At 32.5% G+C, this 26413-nt stretch overlaps 1 protein-coding gene across 3 annotated transcripts; it reads right to left on the bottom strand.

The window, feature by feature from the left end:
* Positions 1-209: 209 nt before the first annotated feature.
* Positions 210-26403, bottom strand: LOC126815637 (lateral signaling target protein 2 homolog). Of its 3 annotated transcripts, none has more exons than XM_050541380.2 (12): positions 26241-26403; positions 18371-18649; positions 12499-12648; positions 11569-11621; positions 10723-10812; positions 7098-7187; positions 6819-6920; positions 5162-6307; positions 4359-4519; positions 3826-4053; positions 3097-3200; positions 210-2811 (listed from the first exon to the last, which is right to left on the bottom strand). In XM_050541380.2, the coding sequence occupies exons 1-12, from the start codon at positions 26274-26276 to the stop codon at positions 2680-2682; spliced, it is 2571 nt and encodes an 856-aa protein (XP_050397337.1). In that variant the 5' UTR covers positions 26277-26403; the 3' UTR covers positions 210-2679. The 3 variants fall into 3 exon arrangements, with proteins under 3 accessions (XP_050397337.1, XP_050397338.1, XP_050397336.1); XM_050541381.2 differs by lacking the exon at positions 26241-26403 and adding an exon at positions 19416-19557; XM_050541379.2 differs by lacking the exon at positions 26241-26403 and adding an exon at positions 18763-18869.
* Positions 26404-26413: the final 10 nt, after the last annotated feature.

Here is a 26413-nt window from a genome sequence, read left to right as displayed (position 1 = left end):
AACAATAGTTGTAATAAAATATAGGTGGACCATTATATTACAACCTACATGTACAAACAACCAGCCTATTTACCATTCTCTTTCTGGTGTTGACTTAGATATTGAGGGTTTTTTTCAGGGATACAAGGATCACTGATTAATTAACCCTTTTGACAAAAATTGCAAAGAAAAGACAAACCCTCAGGTGAAAAACAGAAGTAAACAAAGCATTCATTATAAACATTTTATTATCTTTTTGTCCAATATACAAATCTTATGTTAGCCAGTATAAAAGTATTATACACTGTAAGAGATTAGTACAGAAACTGATTTGTTTTATCTATTTCATACAAGCACAAGATTTATAATAAGCCTACAGCTATTTTTCAGGATTTTCATATAACAAGTAAACAAATATTTATTTCAAAATAATTATCATAAAAATAGGTTGCGATGCAACAAAACATGTGCCCACAAGCAGCCAAGTCATTTGAGGGGCAGTCACATGTTTATTTTATAGGTAATGTGAGCATTTATTTACAGTACACTAAAAACTGATCAAGGACAACAACACAAGAAATAATTACCAGAAATAATTGAAGTTTTATAGGCTGCTAGTTCTTGCTAGAACTGACAGAAATTAGGCTTGTATTGTGAACAAAAAACCTGTCTATCAATTTCAAATTGAGTGATAACTTGGGTAACTTTTGTACTGACGCTGTACGACGGACAATGTGACGATAATATATAACCAAATTTCTATGTGGGCATATATCAAACTTTAGAATTTTATTTAATTGTAATTTAGATCAATAATAGTATAAGATATACTGCTTTCACTAGCGATTGACTATATGACAAATATCTGACCTCTCATGTACCCTATGACAAAAAAAAACAAATAAAAAAACGATCTGAAACATTCATGAAATATATATTTAACATGTCACACACATCAATTCAAAATAGAAGAAATCGTAATACTCAGATAAACAGTAGCTCTTAATCTAGAATAAAATCCATATGTTAATTCTATTTTACTTATATAATTTAATTCCCATTATGTGTGTGGTGTGTGTCATTTGTGATTAAGATGTTACTTGTGTGATAAATGTTATTTGTGTGATATATCTTGCGTGATGAATCCTTGCCATGTGGTTAAATATTGAATCATAAAATCATCCAGATACTTGTAATATTTTATTGAGTGAATTTCTCTTTTTCCTTGATGCCTAATTTTTAGTTACTGTTTCATATATTTTCCTTTTAGAAGCAATTAAGCATATTTTGGCAAAAGGAAAATATTTAAATATTAACAGTAATACTGTTACTCAAGTCTGTATCAATTTATAGAACACATACAAAGGGATATAACTCTAAGAGTTCAAGTAAAATAAAGAATCAATGTTTGCAATTAGGATATTAAAAAGTTGATCTGTGTATGTTATTTTTCCCCAAAAAAAGGTTTAATAGACTAATTCTTAGTGATAAAACAATATTTCAAACACAATCCTCAGCTGGGACAATTCTACGGAATACAATTACTGTTTATTACTGAGCGATATAATGCTTGATAAACACCAGAGAATTTGGATTGAAATGTTGCTTAGTAATAAATAATAATTAATGTACTGTATTCCATAGACTTATGTCCAGTGTATATCCAGTTTAATAACTAAATGCCATTGTAACAGTACATGACTCAGTATGAGCTTATTTTTATATTTTTAAAACAATCTATCTCTAATACTCTCTTTAAATGCACTGTTATTTTAAAGGTGTCGATTTTAAAAATATATTGTTTTTATTTATTAAAATTGAACATTGGCTATTTTACACAAAGCTTTAGAAAACATATATAAGAAAATCACTGACATACATGAACAATATATACTATATAAGGCATGATTTGTACGTTCTAAAAATTGTCCTTTTAAATTTGTCACAAAAACACAATTTATTAAAATATCTAACATAAAAAAAAAACATTGCACAATAATTATAATAATAAATGGACGATGGCTTACTTAAACTTATATAATTTATTTATTTCACAACATTTCTCAGAGTAAAAATGTACAGAATTAATTTCAAGATAATTTTTACTTTTTTTTGTGTCCATTGCAAAAAAAATCCAAATTTTAAATTGCAAATAAATTAATGTTTTGGTTTTCTGTTATAATGTTCCAATTACGAAAATGTATGGTAATCAATATTTCTAATGGATGTGGCCTATGAATTGGTCATCAGAAAATATGTAAATCTGTATTGACCATATTCAAAATTAATTAACAGTTAACAATAGTAATAAATACAATATATTAAGTTAAGATAACTATACATAAAGCACTAACCGAGCACTAGAATCTAGTGTTTATATAATATTATAGTCTTCTTCATATTTACATCATTTATCACAGCATAATGATATGTAAAGGCTTCATTAATGACAGCGATTGTTACACAATTTAAATTAAAAAAAGCATAAACAATACTTAAATTAGAAGTACAACATTACTGATTTCTATAAAACAAGAAAGAACTTATCAAAATAACATTAAAAGAAACAATTAAAATGTTAAAAGATAAACAATTTGTATCAAATATATGTGGGTAATTGAATAAAAGTTCCATTGTTGCGACCTTACAGTTTAAAGCGTGGTCTTCTTTGATTTGTCATCGTCAAGGTATACAATGTTACTACGACGATGTGCTTTGTACAGTGAACGGGGTAACTTGAAACATAAAACATCTATTACAAACACGCACAGGCTTTATATGACCAAAGTGGGGTAAAGGCACTGAATTAGCAGAACAACGTCCACAGAAAATCTGAAAAAGAACACAAATTTCATAAAATAACCCAGCTTGATAACTGTGAGAGTATCCTCATTGAAACATTACAGTTAATAAACTTAGTGAATGTTATTCATAAAGCTGTCAGTATCATTAAATAACTCAGCTTTGACAACCCCTTACAGAAAATATAGCATGGTATTGGGATTTCGTCTTTATACCAATATTGTGATTCCACATATAAATGTACAGCTTATTTGACATTCTGGAGACACAGAAATAGAAATTCTAGTATTAAAGATTAAATATAGATATACTTACTTTACCACAATTTCTACAATGGTGTCTTCGTCTAACAAACGTGAAGGGAATTTTACATGCAAGACAATGTAAACTGAGATCATCTGGCATCCATCTTGGGGGATCTATAAAATAAAACATTCCTATAATTAAAGGCTCAATACCACTCTTGTTGTAACAGAATTATATGTCCCAATCTTTATTCTGGTCAACAAATTGTACTATTTTACAGTATTTCAATTAATTGATGATACAAATTTCATCTTAACACACCTAATTTAAAAAATTTAAAAAATTCAACTAAATGATTTGAAAAGCCTAATGTAAAACTTTTCAAATGTGACTTGGATTTAAAAATATTTCGAACTCTCTGGACAAGTAAAATAGGATGTGATGGATAATTTACACAACAGGTAGGACACTTAAACATCTAATACTTAGAATAAGGCTAATATTTATTTACTGGAGCTGTCAAGCCAGCAAGAGTGTTATTGTCCCTTTTAACAAGTGTATACTTTTGAGAACAGTGTTGTACATACATCAGAACCCTACAGAGGTCAGTTTGAGAATAGAATACAGTGGTATTTTCTCCTTAAAATTCTAACTATCAGAAAATATTTTACATACGGTATATTTTTGTCAAACACTGACATGTGGGAACCAGATTTGAAATTTTAAATAGAAATCATATATATGCAAAAATATTTTTTTTAAATTTGAGACCAAAACAATTATAAAGAAAATACTAGCCTTGCATTCGCCTTCGTCGTCTGTAGTGGTTTATACGTCTAGAACTAGTTGTACGTGGTTGTCGGTTGATACTAGTTTCTGCATCATTACTACTTGGTGGTGTAATAATTTCTGATTTACTTGTTGTATCAAAACTCATCAATGGTTCGGAACAATTCATATCAAAAACAGCTCGTAAAATATTCCGTAGATCACTAGCAAAGTTGGTTTGAAGTTGATCAGCCACACCTTTAAGAGAAATATTTGATTAATTCAATAGCCTGATAAAAAGTTTCTTCTTAAAAAGATCAGTCAGCTTTTGCCTATTCCGACTTGCCATTCCATAAAAGTAGTACTTTTACTGCTAATAACTGTGTAAATCCCCCTTCTCATCCATTTGGTGATGCCGCTGATCAGGTAACTACATGAACTTTCTTTTTTTCGATTTAATGCTACATTCATTTCTTGCTTTAATTTGATTTCCATTTTATATACATGTCAATTATCAAAATGAAATCTTGTTTGATTAAACAGTGAGTTGATATAAATTTTACCTGATATACAAACAAATAGTCTGTGAATCATATCACTACTACTTCTAAATCTAGATCTAGCTTCGTTTCTAGATGCTGTTTCAGCAGCTTGGACAGCTAAAGCTATTTCTTCATCATCATTACAATCAGATGTATAGGAACTGGTATCGCTACTCGCACAACTAAAACACCAAAACAATGTACACTATGTTTCAATTTCTATACAGTATTTAAAACAGTATTATTTATGAAATGCACATGTATTATACCAGCTGTGATTTCTAATAACACATACCTAAGCTGGAAGCCTGCAATAAAGTCCATTCCAATTCAAAGCCCCAAAATACAAAGGGTGTTATAGAGGGGACCTTACAAAATAACTGGTATATCTATCATGCCAAAGGAACCAAAGGCCTTGCGACTTATGTTCCTGCTAGCACCAAGAATACAGTACATCCAAATCAATGCACTGAGAAAATTAAGTTAATAAGATTCAAATTTCACAAGAGAGGACTCAACAATAATCAGGTCATATAAAGACTCTAATATATCATATTTTTATTTTCAATAATTTGCTTGTGTGCAGGGGTTTATAGTAGGAGAAAACTTATGTGGTTAGGCAGGCAACCCTACTCCTTGAAGGGATAACAGGCTAATCTGGCTAGGTGATCTGCAGTACAAATGTTAGAGACCTTATTGCATTCATCTCATGAGCAAAATAGCCATCTAAAATCCCTTCTCTTCGAATCACAAGTTAAACAGGGGTAAAACTGCTAATAAAGAAACAGAAAATATCTGAAAAAGAATCTAATAAAATTATGTACCTTTCTTTATCACACTCATATTCAATACTTGAAGCTCTACTTTGACATGTTGAACAATTAGAATTCCAGCTCTCGGTGTATCTTAATCTTTGTATTCTGGGTACGGTTAAACACGTTTTGCACACCCTTTCGTCACTTTCATTAGAACCACTTTTACTGTTAATATTTAAGCGTTCAAATGGACTTGAGTTTTGACGCTGTCGTCGGCCATTTTTTGATTTAAATTTTTTGGTTTGACCGTCTGGTTTGGGTACGACAACTGGCTCAACGTATGTCGTGTCATTTTCAATATTCAAAGAAGATTCATTATCGCTTCCCGAAATAGAATCGGTTAAATCTGATCGGTGAGATTGGGTATCACTATTTACTGTTCTACAGGCACCATCAGTATCAGTCTCAGTTACACTTGGCACGGAAGACTGATTGTCACGTGAGCAAATTTCACAGTTTTCTTCAGCATATGATACAAACTGACTGTCATTTTGACAAATTGAGCAAACAGATTCTAGAATTTCATCAAGTATTTCTGCACACAATTGTCCGATTTCTTCCGTAAAGATCTCATTAAACACTTCAGTTGCTGCCTTACTTTCCTTTAATTTATCACAGGCTGGACTGGTTAATTCCTTCTCTAAACTGAACCCTATTGGAGTTGCTTCCCCTTCGCTTAATGGAGACAATTCAGCAGTGCTAAGTGTATTTTGAGAGTCACTTGAGGACACAGTGTAAAGGCTCTCTGAATTACTTGTATTTTCACTGTGAAGTCCTGAATCATTGCTATCACATTTTTTCAAAGAACCCGAGAGGGTTTCGTTCAATTCGTCAACTTGTTTTTCTATTCGAGTGGATGTCGGTATATCATCGTAGGAGCTGGTTGTAGCAATCTGCTCACCACCATTGTGTAAGTTGCCACTCTCTTCACTGCTATTGCTTTGAGAATCGACAGAGGTGTAAGGATTTTCTAGGGCATCATGAAAACTAATCTCGGAAGAGATGACGGAACTACAAATACGATTTTCTCCATCAAAATCTGTTTGACAAGAATTACCTACAGAATCACTTGTTAGAAAAAAATGATCTTCTGTACTACATAAAGATTTTTCTAAACTATCAAGTTCTTCATCAGTAAGCGTCATCAAGAGTTCTCTGAAATAAAAAAAAAAATCATGCACTTAACTTAAAATGACTTATTAAGGACTAACAAGCCAACAGTGAGGCTGATGTCCCGCGCCGAAATCCCAAAATAAATAGATGACACATATTAATTAATAACACATTTATGTGTGAATATACGCAGATTTTTGCGTGACTGCGACCTCTGTTTATTTTCCTTTTATTCAGTTTTGCTTGCTTAAACATTACTGTCAAATTATAGCCTCCAATTGAGTCAGTTTACCTTGCAAGCTTTCCCGGTAATGGAGAATCAACTCTCGAAATGTCGATTGAGACAAAAGAATGACTTTTAGCAAGCTAACCCTTTTAAGGAAATTATTATTATTTCAAACATTACCCTGCAAGGAATTTACTTAAATCTGAGGAACCCAGCAACAGACAAAATGGCAGGTTACCCAAAATGAAAAAGCTGTAATTTCTCAGGAAATGTAGAATTTTAGGAACTGTTATACTGAAGACAGGAGTGATCAAGAAATAATCTTACCTGATTTTGATAAGTAAGGTAATAAACGGACGAAACATTTCCGAAACACCCAGAGAACCATTGTCAGGATTAAGTGGTCCATCTTGATGAATTAGTAGGCCACTGTAATAAAATATTATGACAGAGTTCATGTATTTAATTTGAAAGACATCAACAAAAATCTTTCTTTCTCTTGGTTTGAAATGTATAAATTTTTTATTAACATTGCTAAATAAAATGAGATCCAAGAATATCATATACAATCAAGTATCATATAGACTAAAGTAATATTCAACTTACCAAACAATGGCTAATCTTGGGATTGTAAACATTAAGGCTGGATCATACTCATTAATCATATCTTCACTCAAATGACCTAATTTTACAGCTCTGTAAGAAGATTGAAGTGAACATAAAGATATTCGTGCTGTGGTGTGCTTATAGTTTATTTATACTATGTTGTAGTATGTATTAAAACAATCCAACAGTGAGGCTGATGTCCCCCGTCAAAATCCCAAAATAAATAGATGACACATATTAATTAATCGACATTTATTTTTTTCAAAAGTATCAAGCAATCAAACTGATTATCAACTATACACTAAGTTTCATCACTATCTATCAGATAGAATCAAAGTTATCTTGTCCCAAAGCATCGACCAATGAAATCGCTTAGGTCTGCTTAGCTTTAGCTTGAAATGTTAATCAGAAAACTCTCATCATCAAGGTAATGATATGATGAATCTATACTCGGAGTTTCATCACTCTCACTTAATTATAACCAAAGTTATCGTAGCCCAAAACATCAACCAATCAGATTGCTTATCTCTGCTTACCATAAGTAGACAATGTTTATCACCGAACTCCATCAAGGCATTCACCAAATGAACGCCTATATCACCGAACTCCATCAAGGCATTCACCAAATGAACGCCTACATCAAGTTTGAACATTCTACCTCAATTAGAAGGAAAGTTATTGTGTTCCAAAGTCTCGACCAATCAAATTGCTTAATGCTCTGCTTACCCTGAGCAGAAAATGCTCATTATCGAACTTAGTCAAGGTATTGATGTGATAAAACTATACACCAAGTTTCCTCACTCTCACTTAATTTTAACTAAATTTATTGTGTCCCAAAGCATCAACAAATCAAATTGCTTATCTCTGCTTACCCTAAGCAGAAAATGCTCATCTTCGAACTCCAGTATGGCATTCACCTAATAAACATCTATGCCAAGTGTGAACATTCTAGCTCAATTAGAAAGTCTCGGCCAATCAAATTGCTTATCGCTCCAATTACCCTGAGCAGAAAATGCTTATTATCGAACTTTGTCAAGGTATTGATGTAATGAAACTATATACCAAGTTTCATCACTCTCACTTAATTAGAACTAAAGTTATCGTGTCCCAAAGCATCAATCAATCAAATTGCTTATCTCTGCTTACCCTAAGCAGAAAATGCCCATCTTCGAACTCTATCAAGGCATTGACCTAATAAACACCTACACCAAGTTTGAACATTCTAGCTCAATTAGAAGGAGAGTTATTGTGTCCCAAAAAGTGTGACGGACAGACAGACAGACGGACAAACAGACGGATGAACCCAATTTTAACAGTCCCCTGCTTTTTTCGAATGGCGGGGGACAATTAATATAGAATTTGGTTTATTAATAAATTATTCCTCAATATTCAGTTGTGTTGAAACTTTTAGTATTTGGCTATTCATCTGCACTTTCCAAACATGATTGATAAAACCAAGAATAGAATGAATAGGCCTAGTCATCCAAAAATCTTGTAACCATGAACAAATATTCAGATACAAGTTTCAACACTAGTATCCAGAAGAGAAGATGGATTTGTCTAAACTACTGAATTATTCTTCAAAAATATTCAGCTTAATTTATAACTTGAATACTAATAACAAAGGTATTTACACTCAATTAGACAAAAAACATCCTAAAATTTGTCTTCAATTCACAATCAATTGGGCAAGTATAAGTTATACCAATATCATTCACAATGGTCTTACGACTCGTACGCCACATTTTTAACATACCTCTCCCAATTCCTAGGAAACCAGCAGCTGCCAGGAAGGATATGCCCACATTTTCGAGAGATGGATAGAAAACAAGCTAAAACGAAAGTGATTTTTCCTACAATCAAGGGCCATAATTCAGGAAATTACAATTCGATATGTGCAAATATCGAAAGGAACCAAGATCTTTGGGTTATAAACTTACATTTCAAGTTTCAACAAAATCGGATAAAAATTGTGACCTCTATAGGGTCCACACCCTTGATATACCATATTTTTACGCAATTTGAGAACGAGGAGCGTCCATTTTGTCTGTCAGTTTTGGGCCGATATTTCACGAAATTCAAACTCAGTCGTCCTTAGGGTTAATACGTTTTTTTTAAATCGGATAAAATTTATGACGTCCATAGGGTCCACAAGCTAAAAACGCAATTTTCCGTACAATCAGGGGCCATAATTCAGTAAGTTACGGTCCGATATGCGCGAATATCGAAAGGAACCAAGATCTTTGGGTTATAAACTTACATTTCAAGTTTCAACAAAATCGGAGAAAAATTGTGACCTCTATAGGGTTCACAACCTTGATATACCATATTTTTACGCTACTTGAGAACGAAGGGCGGCCATTTTATCTGTCAGTTTTAGGCCGATATTCACGAAATTCGAACTCAGTCGTCCTTAAAATGTGACGGTGATATATTAACACGGTTTTTTAAATCGGATAAAAATTATGACCTCTATAGGGTCCACAAGCCCAAAAATGCATTTTTACGTACTATCAGAGGCCATAATTCAGGAAGTTACAGTCCGATATGCGCAAATATCGAAAGGAACCGAGATCCTTGGGTTATAAACTTACATTTTAAGTTTTAACAAAATCAGATAAAAATTGTGACCTCTATAGGATCCACAACCTTGATATACCATATTTTTACGCTATTTGAGAACGAAGGGCGGCCATTTTGTCTGTCAGTTTTGGGCCGATTTTCACGAAATTCGAACTCAGCTGTCCTTTGGGTGTAACGGTGATATAATAATACGTTTTTTTAAATCGGATAAAAATTATGACCTCTATAGGGTCCACAAGCCAAAAAACGCGTTTTTGCGTACTATCAGGGGCCATAATTCAGGAAGTTACAGTCCGAAAAGCACGAATATCGAAGGGAACCAATATCTTTGGGTTATAAACTTGCATTTCAAGTTTCAACAAACTCGGATAAAAATTGTGACCTCTATAGGGTCCACAATCTTGATATACCATATTTTTATGCTATTTGAGAACGAAGGCCGGTCATTTTGTCTGTCAGTTTTGGGCCGATTTTCACGAAATTCAAACTCAGTCGTCCTTAGGGTGAAACGGTGATATAATAATACGGTTTTTTAAATCGGAGAAAAATTATGACCTCTATAGGGTCCACAAGCTAAAAACGCGATTTTTCGTACAATCAGGGGCCATAATTCAGGAAATTACGTTCCGATATGCACGAATACCGAAAGGAACCGAGATCTTTGGGTTATAAGCATACATTTCAAGTTTAAACCAAATCGGATAAAAATTGTGACCTCTACAGTGTTCACAAGCCAAAAACGTGATTTTTCGTACAATCAGGGGACATAATCCATGAAGTTACAGTCCGATACATGCCAATATCGAAAGGAACCGAGATCTTAAGGTGATAAACCTATATTTCAAGTTTCATTGAAATCGGATAAAAATTGTGACCTGTAGACTGTTTACAAACAATTGTGGACGGACGGACGGACGGACAGGGGCGACAACAATATACGTCCACATGACAATGTGGGCAGATAAAAATATCAAGTAATGCTGATCTGAAACAAGTCTGACTGAAATGCACAACACAAATACATTGACAACAAAAAAAATACCTCTGAACCGTTTCAGAAAACAGAACTGTGATTTCTTGTACCATATCATACTCTCTCATAGTCTTTACTGGTACCATTGCACTTACGTAACTACAAGACAAGTACAAAATAAAGATCACTTTGGAATTAAATAACTTCGCAAAACCGCTAAAGTTCCAACATTTATGTGAGCACTATTGCAAAGCAATAGTCATTAGTGTAGAAATACAAATATACAACAGCTATGTGAACTTCCCAAATAAATAACATGGGGTTAACGTTCTATAGTTCTGTACCAATTGGGCTAATGAAGATGGGCATACACCATACAGTTTGCAATGAGGGCGATTTTGCCGCAGTGGCCTACTCTTATTTTGCATAACAACATTTTTTTTTACATGCACGCCAATGTGTTGGCTTACACAGGGGCTCATTTTTTTTTAATCTTCCAAAGGATTAGGCACTGTTCCTTGTTAGGCCCTAAATCTTGCACCACTAACGTGGGGTAACCACACCTGGGTAAATCCTGAGGAATTCTCTCGGCCAACACCGGGAGCGAACTCAAGACCTCCTGGTTAGCATCAGGTGTTTACTACATGTAAAATTAAGCAAAAGAAGAGACTTTTCTATCACTTTCATTGAAATTATCATAGGATTATTATAAGCTGACAATATAACTCATAATATCTGGTCAATTTTATACACTACTGAATATACATAGACACTGCCAAATCAATAATTCAATAATTATCACAGGTTAAATATCAATGTTTCATGGTAATTTCAAACCATTAGTCTACTTCAATACTGTTATAATAGTCGGTTTGAATTCTATAAATAAAACATATTCTTAGTATGCGATCTTACCTCAATTCAAATTCAGCAAACAATTTATCAAATATCACCAAGGATTCTCTTATCTTAAACAAACAAAAAAAGAATAATAATTAGCATTAATAAATATCATGAAATTTGTTTGCAGTAATTGAAGAAAATTCAAGTCTCTGTACACCATTCATATTTTTCCATGTAATCCACGCTAAATGTAGGCTACTCAATTTGATCATTTAAATTTAAGATGTATAATTTAATTAGGAAAACAAAATGAAAATATCAACAATAAATGATATCCCAGTTTGGATTCAACCAGATCAAAAAGAGGAACACCAATAGACTTCATAGAAAATCATAAATTTTGCTAGCTGGTGTTGACTGATACCCTTTGCATGTATATCATCTGCAGTGGATGCCCAGACACAACTGCAGCATATCCAAAAGGGAAACTTGGATGTTGACCAAATTTAATAAGGATCTAGGCTCTTTCAAGAAATCTAATATCGATATGTATTGTGTTCACCAAATTTGCAAGGCAATAGGGTTAATCTTCTCACAGTCCTAATGCTTTGCACAAACTTGATAAAAAATATGTTAAAATCTCTATCACGTTAACGAGCAATTGTTGACGGAAGGACAGAGGGGTACGACTACTATATCCAAACTACATGTCGGGCGTATAAAAATGAAATTAGAAAAATGAAAATGTATGTATAAAGAGCAGTGAACTAGATTTATATAATCTATTGGATAGTTCATACTGTATCATATCTTTTTTTCCATTTTTCTCATTTCATTTTACTTATTTGTGCTTATACGCTTGCTCAAAAACGACTTGTGGAATATTGTTGAAACGTCGCAGTGTAATAAACAATAGTAATTGTTATCCATAAATAGTGTTTAATTTGAAAGAAATCATTATTAAAGAGTCAATAACTAATAATATTTATCAAAGCTACATACCCTTTCTGAATATTGATTAATATTACGCAGACACTGTTCCCGTAGAACAGATCTGAGACTGTCTAAGTTCTTTGTTAATGCTCTGGCTAATGGTCTCATACTGGCACTTTCTATTTCTCTATTCATTATACTAGAACCAGCTGCTAAACACTGTAAATACATACAATATTTATATATCATTACTAAAATAACACACACATATACACCTATAGTAGGCTATTCCAATTAAAGTTACAAATTCATATTTTCTTAGAAAGTCAAAACATAATTATTTCTATGTCTTTTGCTTAAGAGGTTGTCAACTCACTATTATACAATCATAGGTGTCATTCTCACACTTAAAACTCATTTACACCGGAAATAATAACACAATTACCTCCCAAGTTTTCTATTCTCCACCATGGAGAAGCTTTTTCAAACGTTTGAATTTGAAGAGGAAAATGATATTTTTGCCAATTTCTTAACTGGCAATAGTGAATTATAGGATTAATAGGATTATTCTTTAACAAGGTAGGACTGTTTATAGATACCATCTATTTTAAGGCTTTATTTTAATAAATTTTAAAAATATAACTTAAAAATATGAAATTGCAACTTTAATAATCAGGACCTCCAACAGTGCCATAGTAATAGAAATTTAAGAATAGAATAATATCAACAAATCCCTTATTTACATACTGTAGACAATATGTAATTTACTTTTCAAGATGTATTAGAATTAGAGCTATTTTGTTTAGCCTCAAATTAGAAGATAAACACTGCCTGTTTAGAATTTAGAGGACCGTTATTGTCCATTTGAACCCGCTTAAATCATTAGTGATCGAGCGCCTCTACTAATGAAAAACTGATTCATTGATAGATGTCTATACATTCGTGTGACTGTGTAGATATATGCAGCAGATATATATCCTGTGGTTGAATTTCAGTATTGATCATATACAAGCAAAATGTCCTAAAATAAAGTTTTGAGGTGTAGAATTTTGGACGCTGCAATGCAAAGAGAGACTAGTACCCAGGAAATATTCATTTGCAGTGAGTCATCCTAGTTGCTGTTCTTCGTGTTTAATGTCCGCTTCCACCGCAGGTGATATTACAGACAAGTCTTAATTTTTATTATTATTATCTTAGTGCATGCGCAGGGGTCTTTCCTGTGGGAGGAAACCGGCCGGAGTACCTGGAGTAAACCCACAAGGTTGAGAAGACGCCCCTTTCTCCCAGCCATATACACTCATAACAGGGATCAAAACCACAACCACAAGCCAGAGGGGACCAGCCAGCTGGAGGTCGAGCGCGACACTCTAGACCACTAGGCCATCCCAACCCCCGAGTCACCCTAGAAATTTAGAGGACTGTTATACTCATTCTACACCACTTTTCGACCAATCGGAATCCAAGAAATTTCCAATTTGGCCTCTAATATTAATCAGACATTTAATCAAATGCCAAGCCCAAAATTAACTCTCTAGACCATCGGATTTAAACATGATTGCAAGTTAATAATTTAATCAAAAAATGGATAATCAGCTGAGAATGAAGTAATTTGACTGAAATTTTCAACATATTCCCTTTTCATTATCTATTTGTTAACATTATAGCGAAAACTGTCAGCTCTTTATCTAAATCTTGCATAATGCATCTTAAAGTTACTGAGGGTGTATGTTAAGCATACATGTACATTATACAAGAGCTAAATCTGCTTATTGCAGGTCTTTCTGTAGGTCTGAAATGTTATATAAACTATTAATTAGACATTTATTAACAAAATAAGACCATATTCAACTCTTGATGGCATTGGATAATCAAGATTTTAACAAGCCAACAGTGAGGCTGATGTCCCCCGCCGAAATAGGAAAATAATTAGAGGACACATATAAATTTATCACAAATTATCTTTTACAAAGTATTGAACAATCAAACAGTATATCTTTACTTATAGTCTAACAATCAAAGTAGGAGAGTTATTGTTTTCCAAAGTCTCGACCAATCAAATTGCGTATCGCTCTGCTTACCCTGAGCAGAAAATGCTCATTATCAAACTTAGTCATGGTATTACTGTAATGAAACTATACACCAAGTTTCATCAATCTCACTTAATTAGAACTAAAGTTATCGTGTCCCAAAGCATCAACCAATCAAATTGCTTATCTCTGCTTACCCTAAGCGGAAAATGCTCATCTTCGAACTCCATCAAGGCATTGACCTAATCAACACATACACCAAGTTTGAACATTCTAGCTCAATTAGGAAGAGAGTTATCGTGCCCCAAAGTATCAACCAATCAAATTGCTTATCTCTGCTTACGCTAAGCGGAAAATGCTCATCTTCGAACTCCATCAAGGCATTGACCTAATAAACACATACACCAAGTTTGAACATTCTAGCTCAATTAAAAGTTATCGTGTCCCAAAGCATCAACCAATCAAATTGCTTATCTCTGCTTACCCTAAGCGGAAAATGCTCATCTTCGAACTCCATCAAGGCATTGACCTAATCAACACATACACCAAGTTTGAACATTCTAGCCCAATTAGGAAGAGAGATATCGTGTCCCAAAGCATCAACCAATCAAATTGCTTATCTCTGCTTACCCTAAGCGGAAAATGCTCATCTTCGAACTCCATCAAGGCATTGACCTAATAAACACATACACCAAGTTTGAACATTCTAGCTCAATTAGGAAGAGAGTTATTGTGTCCCAAAAAGTGTGACGGACAGACAGACGGACAGACAGACAGACAGACAGACGGACGAACCCATTTTAATAGTCCCCTGCAGTCTTCGAAAGGCGGGGGACAACTAGACTAGACTGGTTCACTATTTAAAACTTCAATTTAAAAATGGGAAAGCGACGCTAAGTCTCAAATATACCAGTGCCCTGGTTACCATAATGCACACATCTTGTCAAAACTACAGTGATACATTTGTAACTTAGCTAAGAAGAATGAAGTAATTTGAATGAAATTTTCAATATTTTCATTTTACATTATCTATTTTGAGCTATTATAGCAAGAATGGTCAGCTCTTTATCTAAATCTTACATAATGTATCTTTAATCTGTTACTTTAATTATGAATTTTGGACCAAGATTTTATGTGTAAGCTTATACTAAATATTTTTTTTTTGTTTCTTTTCAAAAAGTACCTTTGAGTGTGAATGGGGTCTAGGGTACTGGCCAAACCTATAATAATAAGTTGTTAAATGAAGCTTCTAGTCATTTTTGTAAATAATACATGTATGCTCGTCTGTACATTGTATTACTTACTATAAAGATTACATATAATTTTCATATTGAGAAAATAAATTTCTTCACAAAAAAAATGCTCTAATCTTTTTTTTTAAACTGTTTATAATATTCAAATAAACTGCATGCACTTAATAATGCTTTCACAAAAAATACATCAAAACAAAAGACTTCTGTTGAGTTTACACAAGTCAATCCGTTTTAATATATTACTTGCTACTTCAGTTTCCTTATGATATCATATATAAATTATTTCCTGAATCCATTTAAAAGTATGATCACAATAAGATGATCATAATCATCACAATAAAAAAATTTATTCTTAAAATTTTTCAAAAGTATTCTATTCAGCAGGGGATAATTATTTTAACAATTGGTTTTATTAATTAACATTAACCTTTTGATTGTACATGTATACTTGTATAGTAACATAATTAAACAATAATAAATAGCTATTATTCATCAACTGATTGTTCAAAGGTTAAACTCAATGCATCTTTTGAAGAACAACGCAAGATATAAAAAAAAAACATTAACAACATGTTGTTTAATTTGTTTTTTTTTTAAGACTTTAGCAGTTACTGTGTAACAGTTATTTAAAAGTATACATGTAATAAATATAATCCGTTAGTGGCATTTAGCGTTAGGGAACATAACAAAACTTGAACAATTATATGGGACAACAGTCACTGGTTTATTATACAACCACAGAATGTTTTGATAATAAGTGCATACATGTATCCTCTTTAGTATAACTTATAGTTTAAATGTACAAGCACAAAACTGTAGTCCTATACATGTGTAACTGTTCTACTAGTTTTGTTTCATAATAAATATCACTGATATAACAAACTAGAATATAATAAACTCTTGCCAAGAAGTATTTTTATACTGTATTGTACCATATATATAAAAGCTATTCATTTCAGTTAATAGTAAATACCACAAGTACTATTACTACTACCTATCTTTTTGACATAGGTGTTAAATAAAAAAACATAAACATAGGTTGCCAGGCAACAAACATCAGATCATAATTATAGTGTAATAAGTTGTTAGCAAGATTTCATAACAAATCATTTATGACTGTAGGACAACAAATTTCAAAAAGATCTACTAATCATGTAAATGAAGCCTCTATAGTATAGTGCTAACAGTATTTCGCAACAAAGTTGGAAGTTATCAAAAATTGTTGTAAATCAATGTGGGCCTTCCTTTCAATGGGACAGAAAACCAATATAAAGCTATCATAGAAAAACTGTTGAAAGTCAATATGGTTCTACCTTTCAATTGGATAGACAAAAGACAACTTATATCAATTTCAGAAAGATCAGATCATAATTGAAGCTGTTGGCTCAATAGTGCTAACAAGATTTCCTAACAAAGGTGAATAAATCTGGAAGTTATTATCAAAACTTTGAGACTAACAAGGAGGTACAGTACATGTATATCAATTTCAAAAAGATATGGATTATTGTAACGTCTCCTAACAAGACATCATGAATAAATGAGAATGGACATACATGACAGCAATCAGCTATAAATACAACCACATTATGGGAAACTAAACTTGTACACAAAAAACAAAAACATGTATTTATCAGTACCAGTATTACAGCTACCCATCTACATGTAGTACAGAATTGACTGAAATGAAATATTTATGCTATATGACATGTAATTCATGTTTTTTGGATTTTAAATCATTTAAAGTAAAAATAATCCAAATAATACATGTATCTTTATAAATTACCTGAAAAATCTGTGGAGAAACTACCGGTATACATAAACTGACAAGGAACAGGAAATATAATAAAATGAACACAAATAATCTAACATCTAAAATCTAATCAAGAAAATATCAAGCTGACAATAATTATTGATTTCACCATTAACTTTTAATAGAGAAATCATTTTTTAAATCAAATACATGTAGCCAAGGTAGGGAGTACTACAGATATACATAGTATTAAAAATACATTCCCACTACAGTACTTCAGAATCTGAGATCATCAGCAACAGATCTAGCAATAACATTTGAACTTTAAAGTAGCTACATGTATGTCTCTAACTCAATATCATCCAAAATCTTCGACATTGAAAACACGATTTATTTGTCGCTTTAAATCAACATTGATGTTGTGATCTTACCGGGAAAAGATGGGCTTCTGATATCCAATATTTAAGACAAAATAAACATTTTAACATTGGTACACGAATCGTGTACCATAATGCGTTTAAGCGCTATTTGTAATAAGGGACTCGAAAAATGAGGCTAGGCATATTCCATAAGTCATGTCATACGGTGACGCTATATTCTTATCTGGGGAGCATGCCCAATAAATACTATCGGTGTAGACTGGAAAAACCAGACGCTATATATTGAAATTCAACTGAGAATCCGGCGTATTTCGCCGAACCTAACTGATTAGAAATTACAGTAAAAACAGAAACCATTGAATGTAAATCAATTTATATACATTCATATTACATTATTGCATGCGTTGCGACCCATTTGTGTCAATTTCTAGGTCCCAAATATTAGCGACTTAGCTCCTTTAAACCAAATTTACCCCAACCTGACAACCGGTACATCCTTCCCCCAAAAAGTAAAAGATATTAAATTATTACCTCTGCTCCAAACCAAAGCTGTCCAGAAAGATTTTCCTGTATGACATCGTCTGGGAACTTTACTCGAAAATCTCTACTTGCTCTTTGATGAGGTATAGCTTCATCCATTATTTGCTGTATTATATTGAGTACCCTGTCTTGACACGAGCGCAGCTGATTAACCAATAAAGAACATCTCTCAGGATCCTTTCTTCCATCAAAACTATCAAGTTCTGCCGCAACCAAATTTAAGTCCTCATCGGCATAGAAAAACTGGGCTAACATCGAGGTATCTGTCCTCTGAAAAAAAATAAATAATAAACAATAAAATAATCAAAAGTTTAACTGATATGGTGACTTTTGTTAAATCAAAAATATTCCATAAATTCCCATAGGAGAAAAGGTATGATTACCAAATATTTTCTGATTTTCTTTTTGTTTAAGTAGCGAAACATTCTGAAATACTGGCAACTAAACTACAGGAGCTTCCGATATACTGATAGAGATACAGGATATGACAGAAGGCATATGATAATCTGGACATAATTGACCAACTTATATAATTGTTTGTAATACAGTAATGAACATAAACATGTCTATTTTCTCTTAATTCAACTAATTTGAGTGTCTAAGACAATGATATTCACTGATCGTCATAGTCTGTATTATAACAACACAATACAATCCATCATAATTAATTATAATAATAATAGAACAATGACAGTCATTAACCCCTATATAACAATAACTGAAATCAATCCATCATTAATGTTCATAAACCTGCCTTAAGTTCTTAACACCTTTTAAACTACTTTTGCCTCAACTAATTCATCTCTGATAAAAATCTACTAGAGAAAACTAAGTTGTCTTAATGCAATGTCACCTTACAAGCGAGGAACTGATATTTAAAAACAATGCAAATCATCAGATTAGGAAAGCTTGTTGACTTTTTCAAATTACATTTTCAACATAATAATGGTCCAGGGTTTTTTTAAATTTCTGAATTGATCTTCAAGGATGCAAAATAAGTTGAATATACATAAAACAATAGCCAAATATAAATTACCTGAAACTAGAAATCTAAATTTGAACTCTGAAAACATGCAACAGATGTTATTTATAAACCACTTCAAGTGTTTCCGTCTCAAACAGTTCTGTACAACAAATCAAATACACAAATCTTTTGTTCTGTACACTTCAAGATTTGTTCAACTAATAATAAGCAATTCTATTTCTGTTGGTGTATGGTATGACCTATCAACATCTACATATGATTAGTTATAATGCGTCCGTGGATTGTTTTTTTTTAAAAGAAGACATGTTTAACAGTTCGCTGTAAACAAAATCAGCTGACTCGATTACGTAATTAGATGAAAAAAAAGAAACAAACAAGTCTTACATGTGATCAGTCAGTACATGACAATATTCAATGGCTATAAGAATTACTACACGTTACTATAGTTTTAACATCCTTTGTACATTGAATGAAATCATCAAAATTTAAGGAAACGATTGAAAAACTGTTAAGTTAATATCAATTGAGTTATCAAGAGGTTTTTTTTTGTTGGTTGGATGCATAAAGGATGTTACTTTTTTCATATTCATTTCTGTTCCAGAACTGCTCTCACCTACTTGTCCTCACGCACATCCATGTATACATATGTACATGCTAATTAGAAGAGAAAGAAATGGCTTTGAAAATAAATTTCAATCAGATAAAATTCATGTAACATGGAGGAAATGTTTTTATCTTAAATACTGTGTATAAAATGTCAAGCGGTTAACAATTATTCCAATCACTCACAGTCAGTTGTTTGATGGCTAGGTCAATCATATTGATCTTATTTTCAGCGCCTGAATTTGATAATGATGCATATTTTTGAAAACCTAAATCACGTTTAATGTTTCTCTTTTAAAAGATATCTTCCTGCGAACAAACGGTGTGATTTGATGATATATTTGGACTAAAAGCATACTCAACTTAATTAATCCATCAAAATTTTGCTTTAAATCCTTCACAAAACATTGTATTAGTGAGGAACTACCCCAAGCTATAAAAAATCTATTAAAAGAAGTCATGTTTGTGTCATGTGATTGGCTTTCACAGTACCAAACAAAGGGTGTGAAGCCGGAAGAGAATTCACTGCATATAAAAGATTGTGTTAGCTTTAAATTAATCGCTGTCCATTTATCATAAATAATGAACCCTAATTAAATTCTCAGATTATTCACTGCCCACGTCTTTTTCTGTGATTTTTATGTCAGAAACTGTAGTAAGTTTTAAGTTTCTGAGTTTTTCCTAGTATGCTCACCATCAAGTTTATCAACGCATACATCAAGCGCTCCCTAGTGCTGAGAGATCAGAAAATCTTCGTGCACAACCTTTGATGTCACTCGAGCAGACAGCCCTTAATTGTCAGGCTGCCAATTGGTGACACCCTCTCATTTTTGTCCTGTGCATTCTCCATGAGTGTTTTTCAAGGAATCCAGTATTTTTCTAGAACGATTGGGCTTCTCCACTTTCCATATATACCAAATTTTCCATGCTTTTATTGGAAATAACCACCCAATAAATACTTTTGTGGGTAGGTATCTTTAAATCTATTCAGATGACTAGTTTTTGTTCTGAATAATCTTACATAAAAAAGCTTAAATCTTATAAGATTGAACTTCAATGATCTGTCCTTAACAAACTTCAATTTTGAATTGCTGTCAATTTCTATCCAGTAGGAAGGGATTCGAATTGGAAGCTTAGTCTAGTGCATCTACATGTATTCAAGTCTAATCTTATATTGCCTCCAACTCAGCTGAAAGTTGGTATTCTATGAAAATATATAAAAAAGCTTCAGATAGTTGTTTGTTCATCATTAGGGTCTGTGACACTTAAAGGGGCCTTTCTGTCTATATAAAGATAGGTTGCCAGGCAACGAAACATACGCCCACAGCAGCTAAATCGCGCGGGCAGTCAACAGGAGTTGTTGCATATTTTTACTTTTTTCGGTAATGAAACATTTATAATACACTAAAATCTGAATAAGAATAACAACATTTAATATCATGGATTTAGATGTTCAAGTTATCAAAATTCATTGAAAATCAATATACTTGTTCGCCTCAAGACCTTAAACTCTGTGTATCAATCTAAAGTCAATCGGATAATATCTTTAGCCTCTAGAGCAGCACAAGATTTTTCAAAGTGATCAAGGGCCGAAACTTTGGCAGTAATTATCAGAAATCGTTGAAAATCAATAGGCTTCTTTGTCTCATGACCTTAAACACTGTGTAAAAATCTAAAGTCAATCGGATATTCACTTTAGCCTCTTAGAGTGTCCACAAGAATTTTTGAAGTGATCAAGGGCTATAACTCTGGCAGTAATTATCGTAAATTGCTGAAAATCAATAGGATTTTTCGTCTCATGACCTTAAGCACTGTGTATAAATTTAAAGTCAATAGGATATTAACTTTGGCCTCTAGAGAGTCCACAAGATTTTTTTTGAAGTGATCAAGAGCCTGAACTCTGGCAGTAATTATCGGAAATCGCTGAAAATCAATAGGCTTCTTTGTCTTATGACCTTAAACACTGTGTATAAATTTAAAGTCAATCGGATATTATCTTTAGCCTCTAGAGCGTCCACACAATTTTTTAAAGTGATCAATAGTGAAATTCAACAGGATTCTTCGTCCCATGACCTTAAACACTGTGTATAAATTTTAAGTCAATCGGATATTAACTTTAGCCTCTAGAGCTTGTGGACCCCGGACAGACGGGGGGATATGACAATATATGACCAGATTTCAATGTGGGCGTATAAAAACTGTGTGATTTAATGATATATTTGAACATAAAACATATTTAAAATATTTGTCATTGGATGCTGTTCATTTACCACTACCACAGATATCAATGTCTAAGTAAATTCTTGATTATCAGTTAGTGACACCTTTCCGTTTTAGTCACACCAGTGCTCCATGGGTGTTTTTCAGGGAATCCAGTATTTTTCTACTAAATTTGAATGCCTCTACTTTCCATACCAAATATGTCTGCCTTTTATTGAAAATAACTACCCTATAAATACTTTCTAGGGAATGTATCTTTAATGAGTCAGTTTTATTAACAGAAATATCACTGCCAGTATGGGAATTTTCCTTTAACTAACTAAAGCTTTAATTGTGTGTATATAATGTATACATACATGTTATACACATATATTAGAATTTCTTTATCACATCGTTATAGGTACATAAACATGGTATATTTTATAATCTATAGTCGTATGGTACATGCATATGGCTTTGTTTTCATATTAACCCAGCTATGTGGACATTTAATAACTCCATATTGATCTGTCTTCTGTGTCATTTTGAACTACATGTATAATATTTAATATGATGTGAAACATAACCAACCACTAATATAGTACACACAATAAATAGTGTTGACATACGAACAGTCAATATGATTGCCCCATTATCTTAATAATCATGACCTCCACTGGGAATTATTTTATTATCTGGTACCATATTACAGATGTATGGCATACATTAGCTGATTGTTGAAAATTAAATGCTATATGACATCATACACATAGCCAAATGTATGCTTATATTGCAAATAATTAGTCTATATTAAATTTTATCATGATTCATGATTTATACAGCTTACTATATTTTTCAGAAATATCAAATTTATAAGTTGTTTACTCGTCCCAGAACACCTGATACCACTCTACACAGATCTTGTTTTGTAAGGAGCATTCTGCCTTGTGGTACATTACCAAAGACATATTTGCTTCAACTTGAATTTAAAAAGGCTTATGGTCCACAGGGATGACAATGCCCTAGAAATAAATATCATATCATGGTTTTAACATTGAGGTTGTTTAAAGACATGCCCACTGAGTGTATCATGACCAGACCAAAATTCTATTTCCAGGACTGCATGATTCCTACTGACAGAAGTCCATATAAAAAAAATGTAAATTAAAACAAAAGAATAATTATTATCAGATATTGGAACAATTATTATGTAGGAAATAAATTTCAATGGCTACTGTTATACTTCCCATGATGGTGTCATGGGTTTATGTCGTTTTCTAGGACAGAAAATCAAAAACCTTGAAGTTGTCATTGCAGTTCTCTCTTTTGGTGGAAATTTCAAATTTACTTTTGGAATTATTGACCCTGTGTTATTTTTGTGATTTACAACATGACGCAAAGCAAACACATTTAGGTTACCTTTAGATTATTGATCTAGGTTGTGTATTTTTCTTCCAATTTCTTATTTGTTTATTTTTCATAGTCTTATATATAAATTCAATTCATGTGCTCTTTTTGTGTAAGGCTTGACATTCGAGTTGAACAACTGGAGGTTGGTCTTCAGATGAATGTTCTTTCTCCACACTGGTTTAATATGGTGAACACAGCATAAGCTATAAAAAGCCTGTCATTGACATCCTTGTGATTAATTAATGGTATAAGCTATGTACATTGTATGAATACCACCCTTGCTGAATGTTTGATGCTAAAAATATTTGAATAAAAGTTTGAATTTTAATCAGTTTTCTGCTTCCTGTTAAATTCGTCATTTTAATTCTACTTTTCAAAATAATAAGCTTAGCTTCAAGCATGAAGTGTCAGTGTCACATATGTAATATATTCTTAACTGATGATAAGAAACAAATATATATAATTATAATTGATCTGTCATAATGCACTATAAGAATAAGTCATTTCTGAAGTGAGTCACAATATGCACATGTACATGTGTATGCATGTCATGAGCATGACTGATTCCTCAATTATAACATCACAAATTAAAACAGTCAGTTTTATCCTGATCTGCATGTACCATGATGTGACTCTAAAATATATGTAAATTTTTCAGAAAATATTAATTAGTAGTAACAATATTCTTAAGTACATGTATGACGTATTCAACCACAAAAGTTTAATCATATTCATTGTTTGCATAATTTTTGAAATATGCTTCATCAGATTCTAATAGGCCTACCACCTAATTAACTCAAACAATTTTAGAATAATATGATTATATCAGAGTCAAAATGCCATAAAATTAAAGTTAGAAATTTACAACTTGTCTGACAGCAATTAGGATAATTTAATTATACTGCCTTTTACATAACGTCATTCAGCAGACGACTGCCCCCAAGGCTAGTCACACATTTTCCGATTGCTTCTTTGTATTCAGTTCTGGGGTTTTTTTTTGTTATATAAAAATAGGCCTTATGCCCTAACTCTGTAATTAATACACCTCAATTCTTTCGAATGCTTATATAACGTTTCTAACTACTAGTACTACATAGGCCATTTATAATTTAGCTGTACTTGGCTTTTTACTACATTTCACCGATATGGTTATTTGTATAGGCATTTTTGCTTCAATGTGCTTACATTTATTTTTCATGTAGCATAGCAGACCATGACTCGTATTAATATTATACAACATTTGGGAAATATTCCCCGTTACTATCAGTTGTTTTCTTTTTTAAGTGAACTCTGTATCTCTACAGACCCTGAACTGTACAGAGCAGTGGACGCTTACACCCAGCCCCTGGATACATGTGATTTCTGTGTCTTGTCCGTAGGTTTGTCTTATGTAAATGTTTGTGTGTGGTGCATTTACTATTACCATACCAAATGTCATATGAACAATTCATTTTAAAGGTCTTATTAACATGAATAAATTTAATAACAGAAAATCAATTAAGAAAACATGACAATAAATAAAATCTAATAGTCTACAAACCGTTTTTTGGGTGTACTGGCATTAAAATTATTTAAACAACTAACAACTTGAACAAGTAAGCTTAAATGTACATTTTACATGTAGGTCCGACAACATACATCCTGGATTAGATTGTTGAAATTCTTAGAAAAGAATCAATAAACTTTTATTTCATTCTATCAATCAAATTTATATTCCCATTGCTGTTCTACTAAGAGAACCAGGAGGAATTGAGTCATATTGACCTATTTACAGAATGATGTTAGTGGGTCAGCTCAGCTGTCCAGATACAATGAATGTATACTGGCCACCATCAAAGAATAAAAATATACATGAAACATATATTCTTCCTGTAGATCTACTTGTAATTAATTTCTAAGGGAAATGAGTAAAGTCACTAATAATTGTGTTAGATTAGAGGAACTTCATGGGAATGTTAAAATCATACTGTCACATAGAACAGAATGTTCTATCCTGGTAAATTTTTTGGACAACAAAGAAACATTTAATACACCCAACTAACAGGCTGACAACCCTATAATAAAATAACCAACCCAATTAAGAACTACATGTACATGTTGCAGGTACTACCTGTGGTGTGACAATCATGGCCCATTATTCCTTATGGGAACTCATAATTAATGCAATAATAATGGTCCATTGTTTAGTGTCATTCACACTTTTTGATTTAACATAAGTATTACCAAACACACCCAAACTTTATATCTATAATAACATTAGAAGATTATCGATGGTCTCAGTTCATTCTATTATTATCATTCTTAATTGTTGATAAATATATAATAATAATAATATCATTTTAATTCTCAGACTGAGTGACTAGACATAATCGCAGTAGGCCTGCCGCCTAGCTAATGGAATCAGAATCACCATCGTGAACTGTCAATTAATTGAAATTAAAAATAAAACCATTATGTTTCATATTGATTTAATAACCTATATATATATATAAATAAACATCACCCCACCTATGTATTCGAACACTGCATGAGAAATGGGTTTACTCATCCAATTCACTTCAGTGTTCACTCTCTCACCACAACAACATTCATACATTGAAAATAAGCCATAAGGAGATGGTTTTGTTCCTGTCAAATTTACCCTCAATAAAAACCATATCATACCTTTGGTCGATATAACCATCTTCTAATAGAATTCATCTTGTAACTTAGCTGTAAAAGATATTCGCAACGTCCCTTAGATCATGTTAAAAACAACAAAAAACACACATTATTCTTCTATACAGAACAAAATACACAGCTATCCCACAAAATAAAATCTCGTTTACGTCACAGGT

The sequence above is a fragment of the Patella vulgata genome, chromosome 3, assembly GCF_932274485.2.
Source record: "Patella vulgata chromosome 3, xgPatVulg1.2, whole genome shotgun sequence".
NCBI classification, from domain to species: domain Eukaryota; kingdom Metazoa; phylum Mollusca; class Gastropoda; family Patellidae; genus Patella; species Patella vulgata.
The sequence above is the reverse complement of the archived record's forward strand: the minus strand, read 5'-3'. Positions and strand labels throughout refer to the sequence as shown.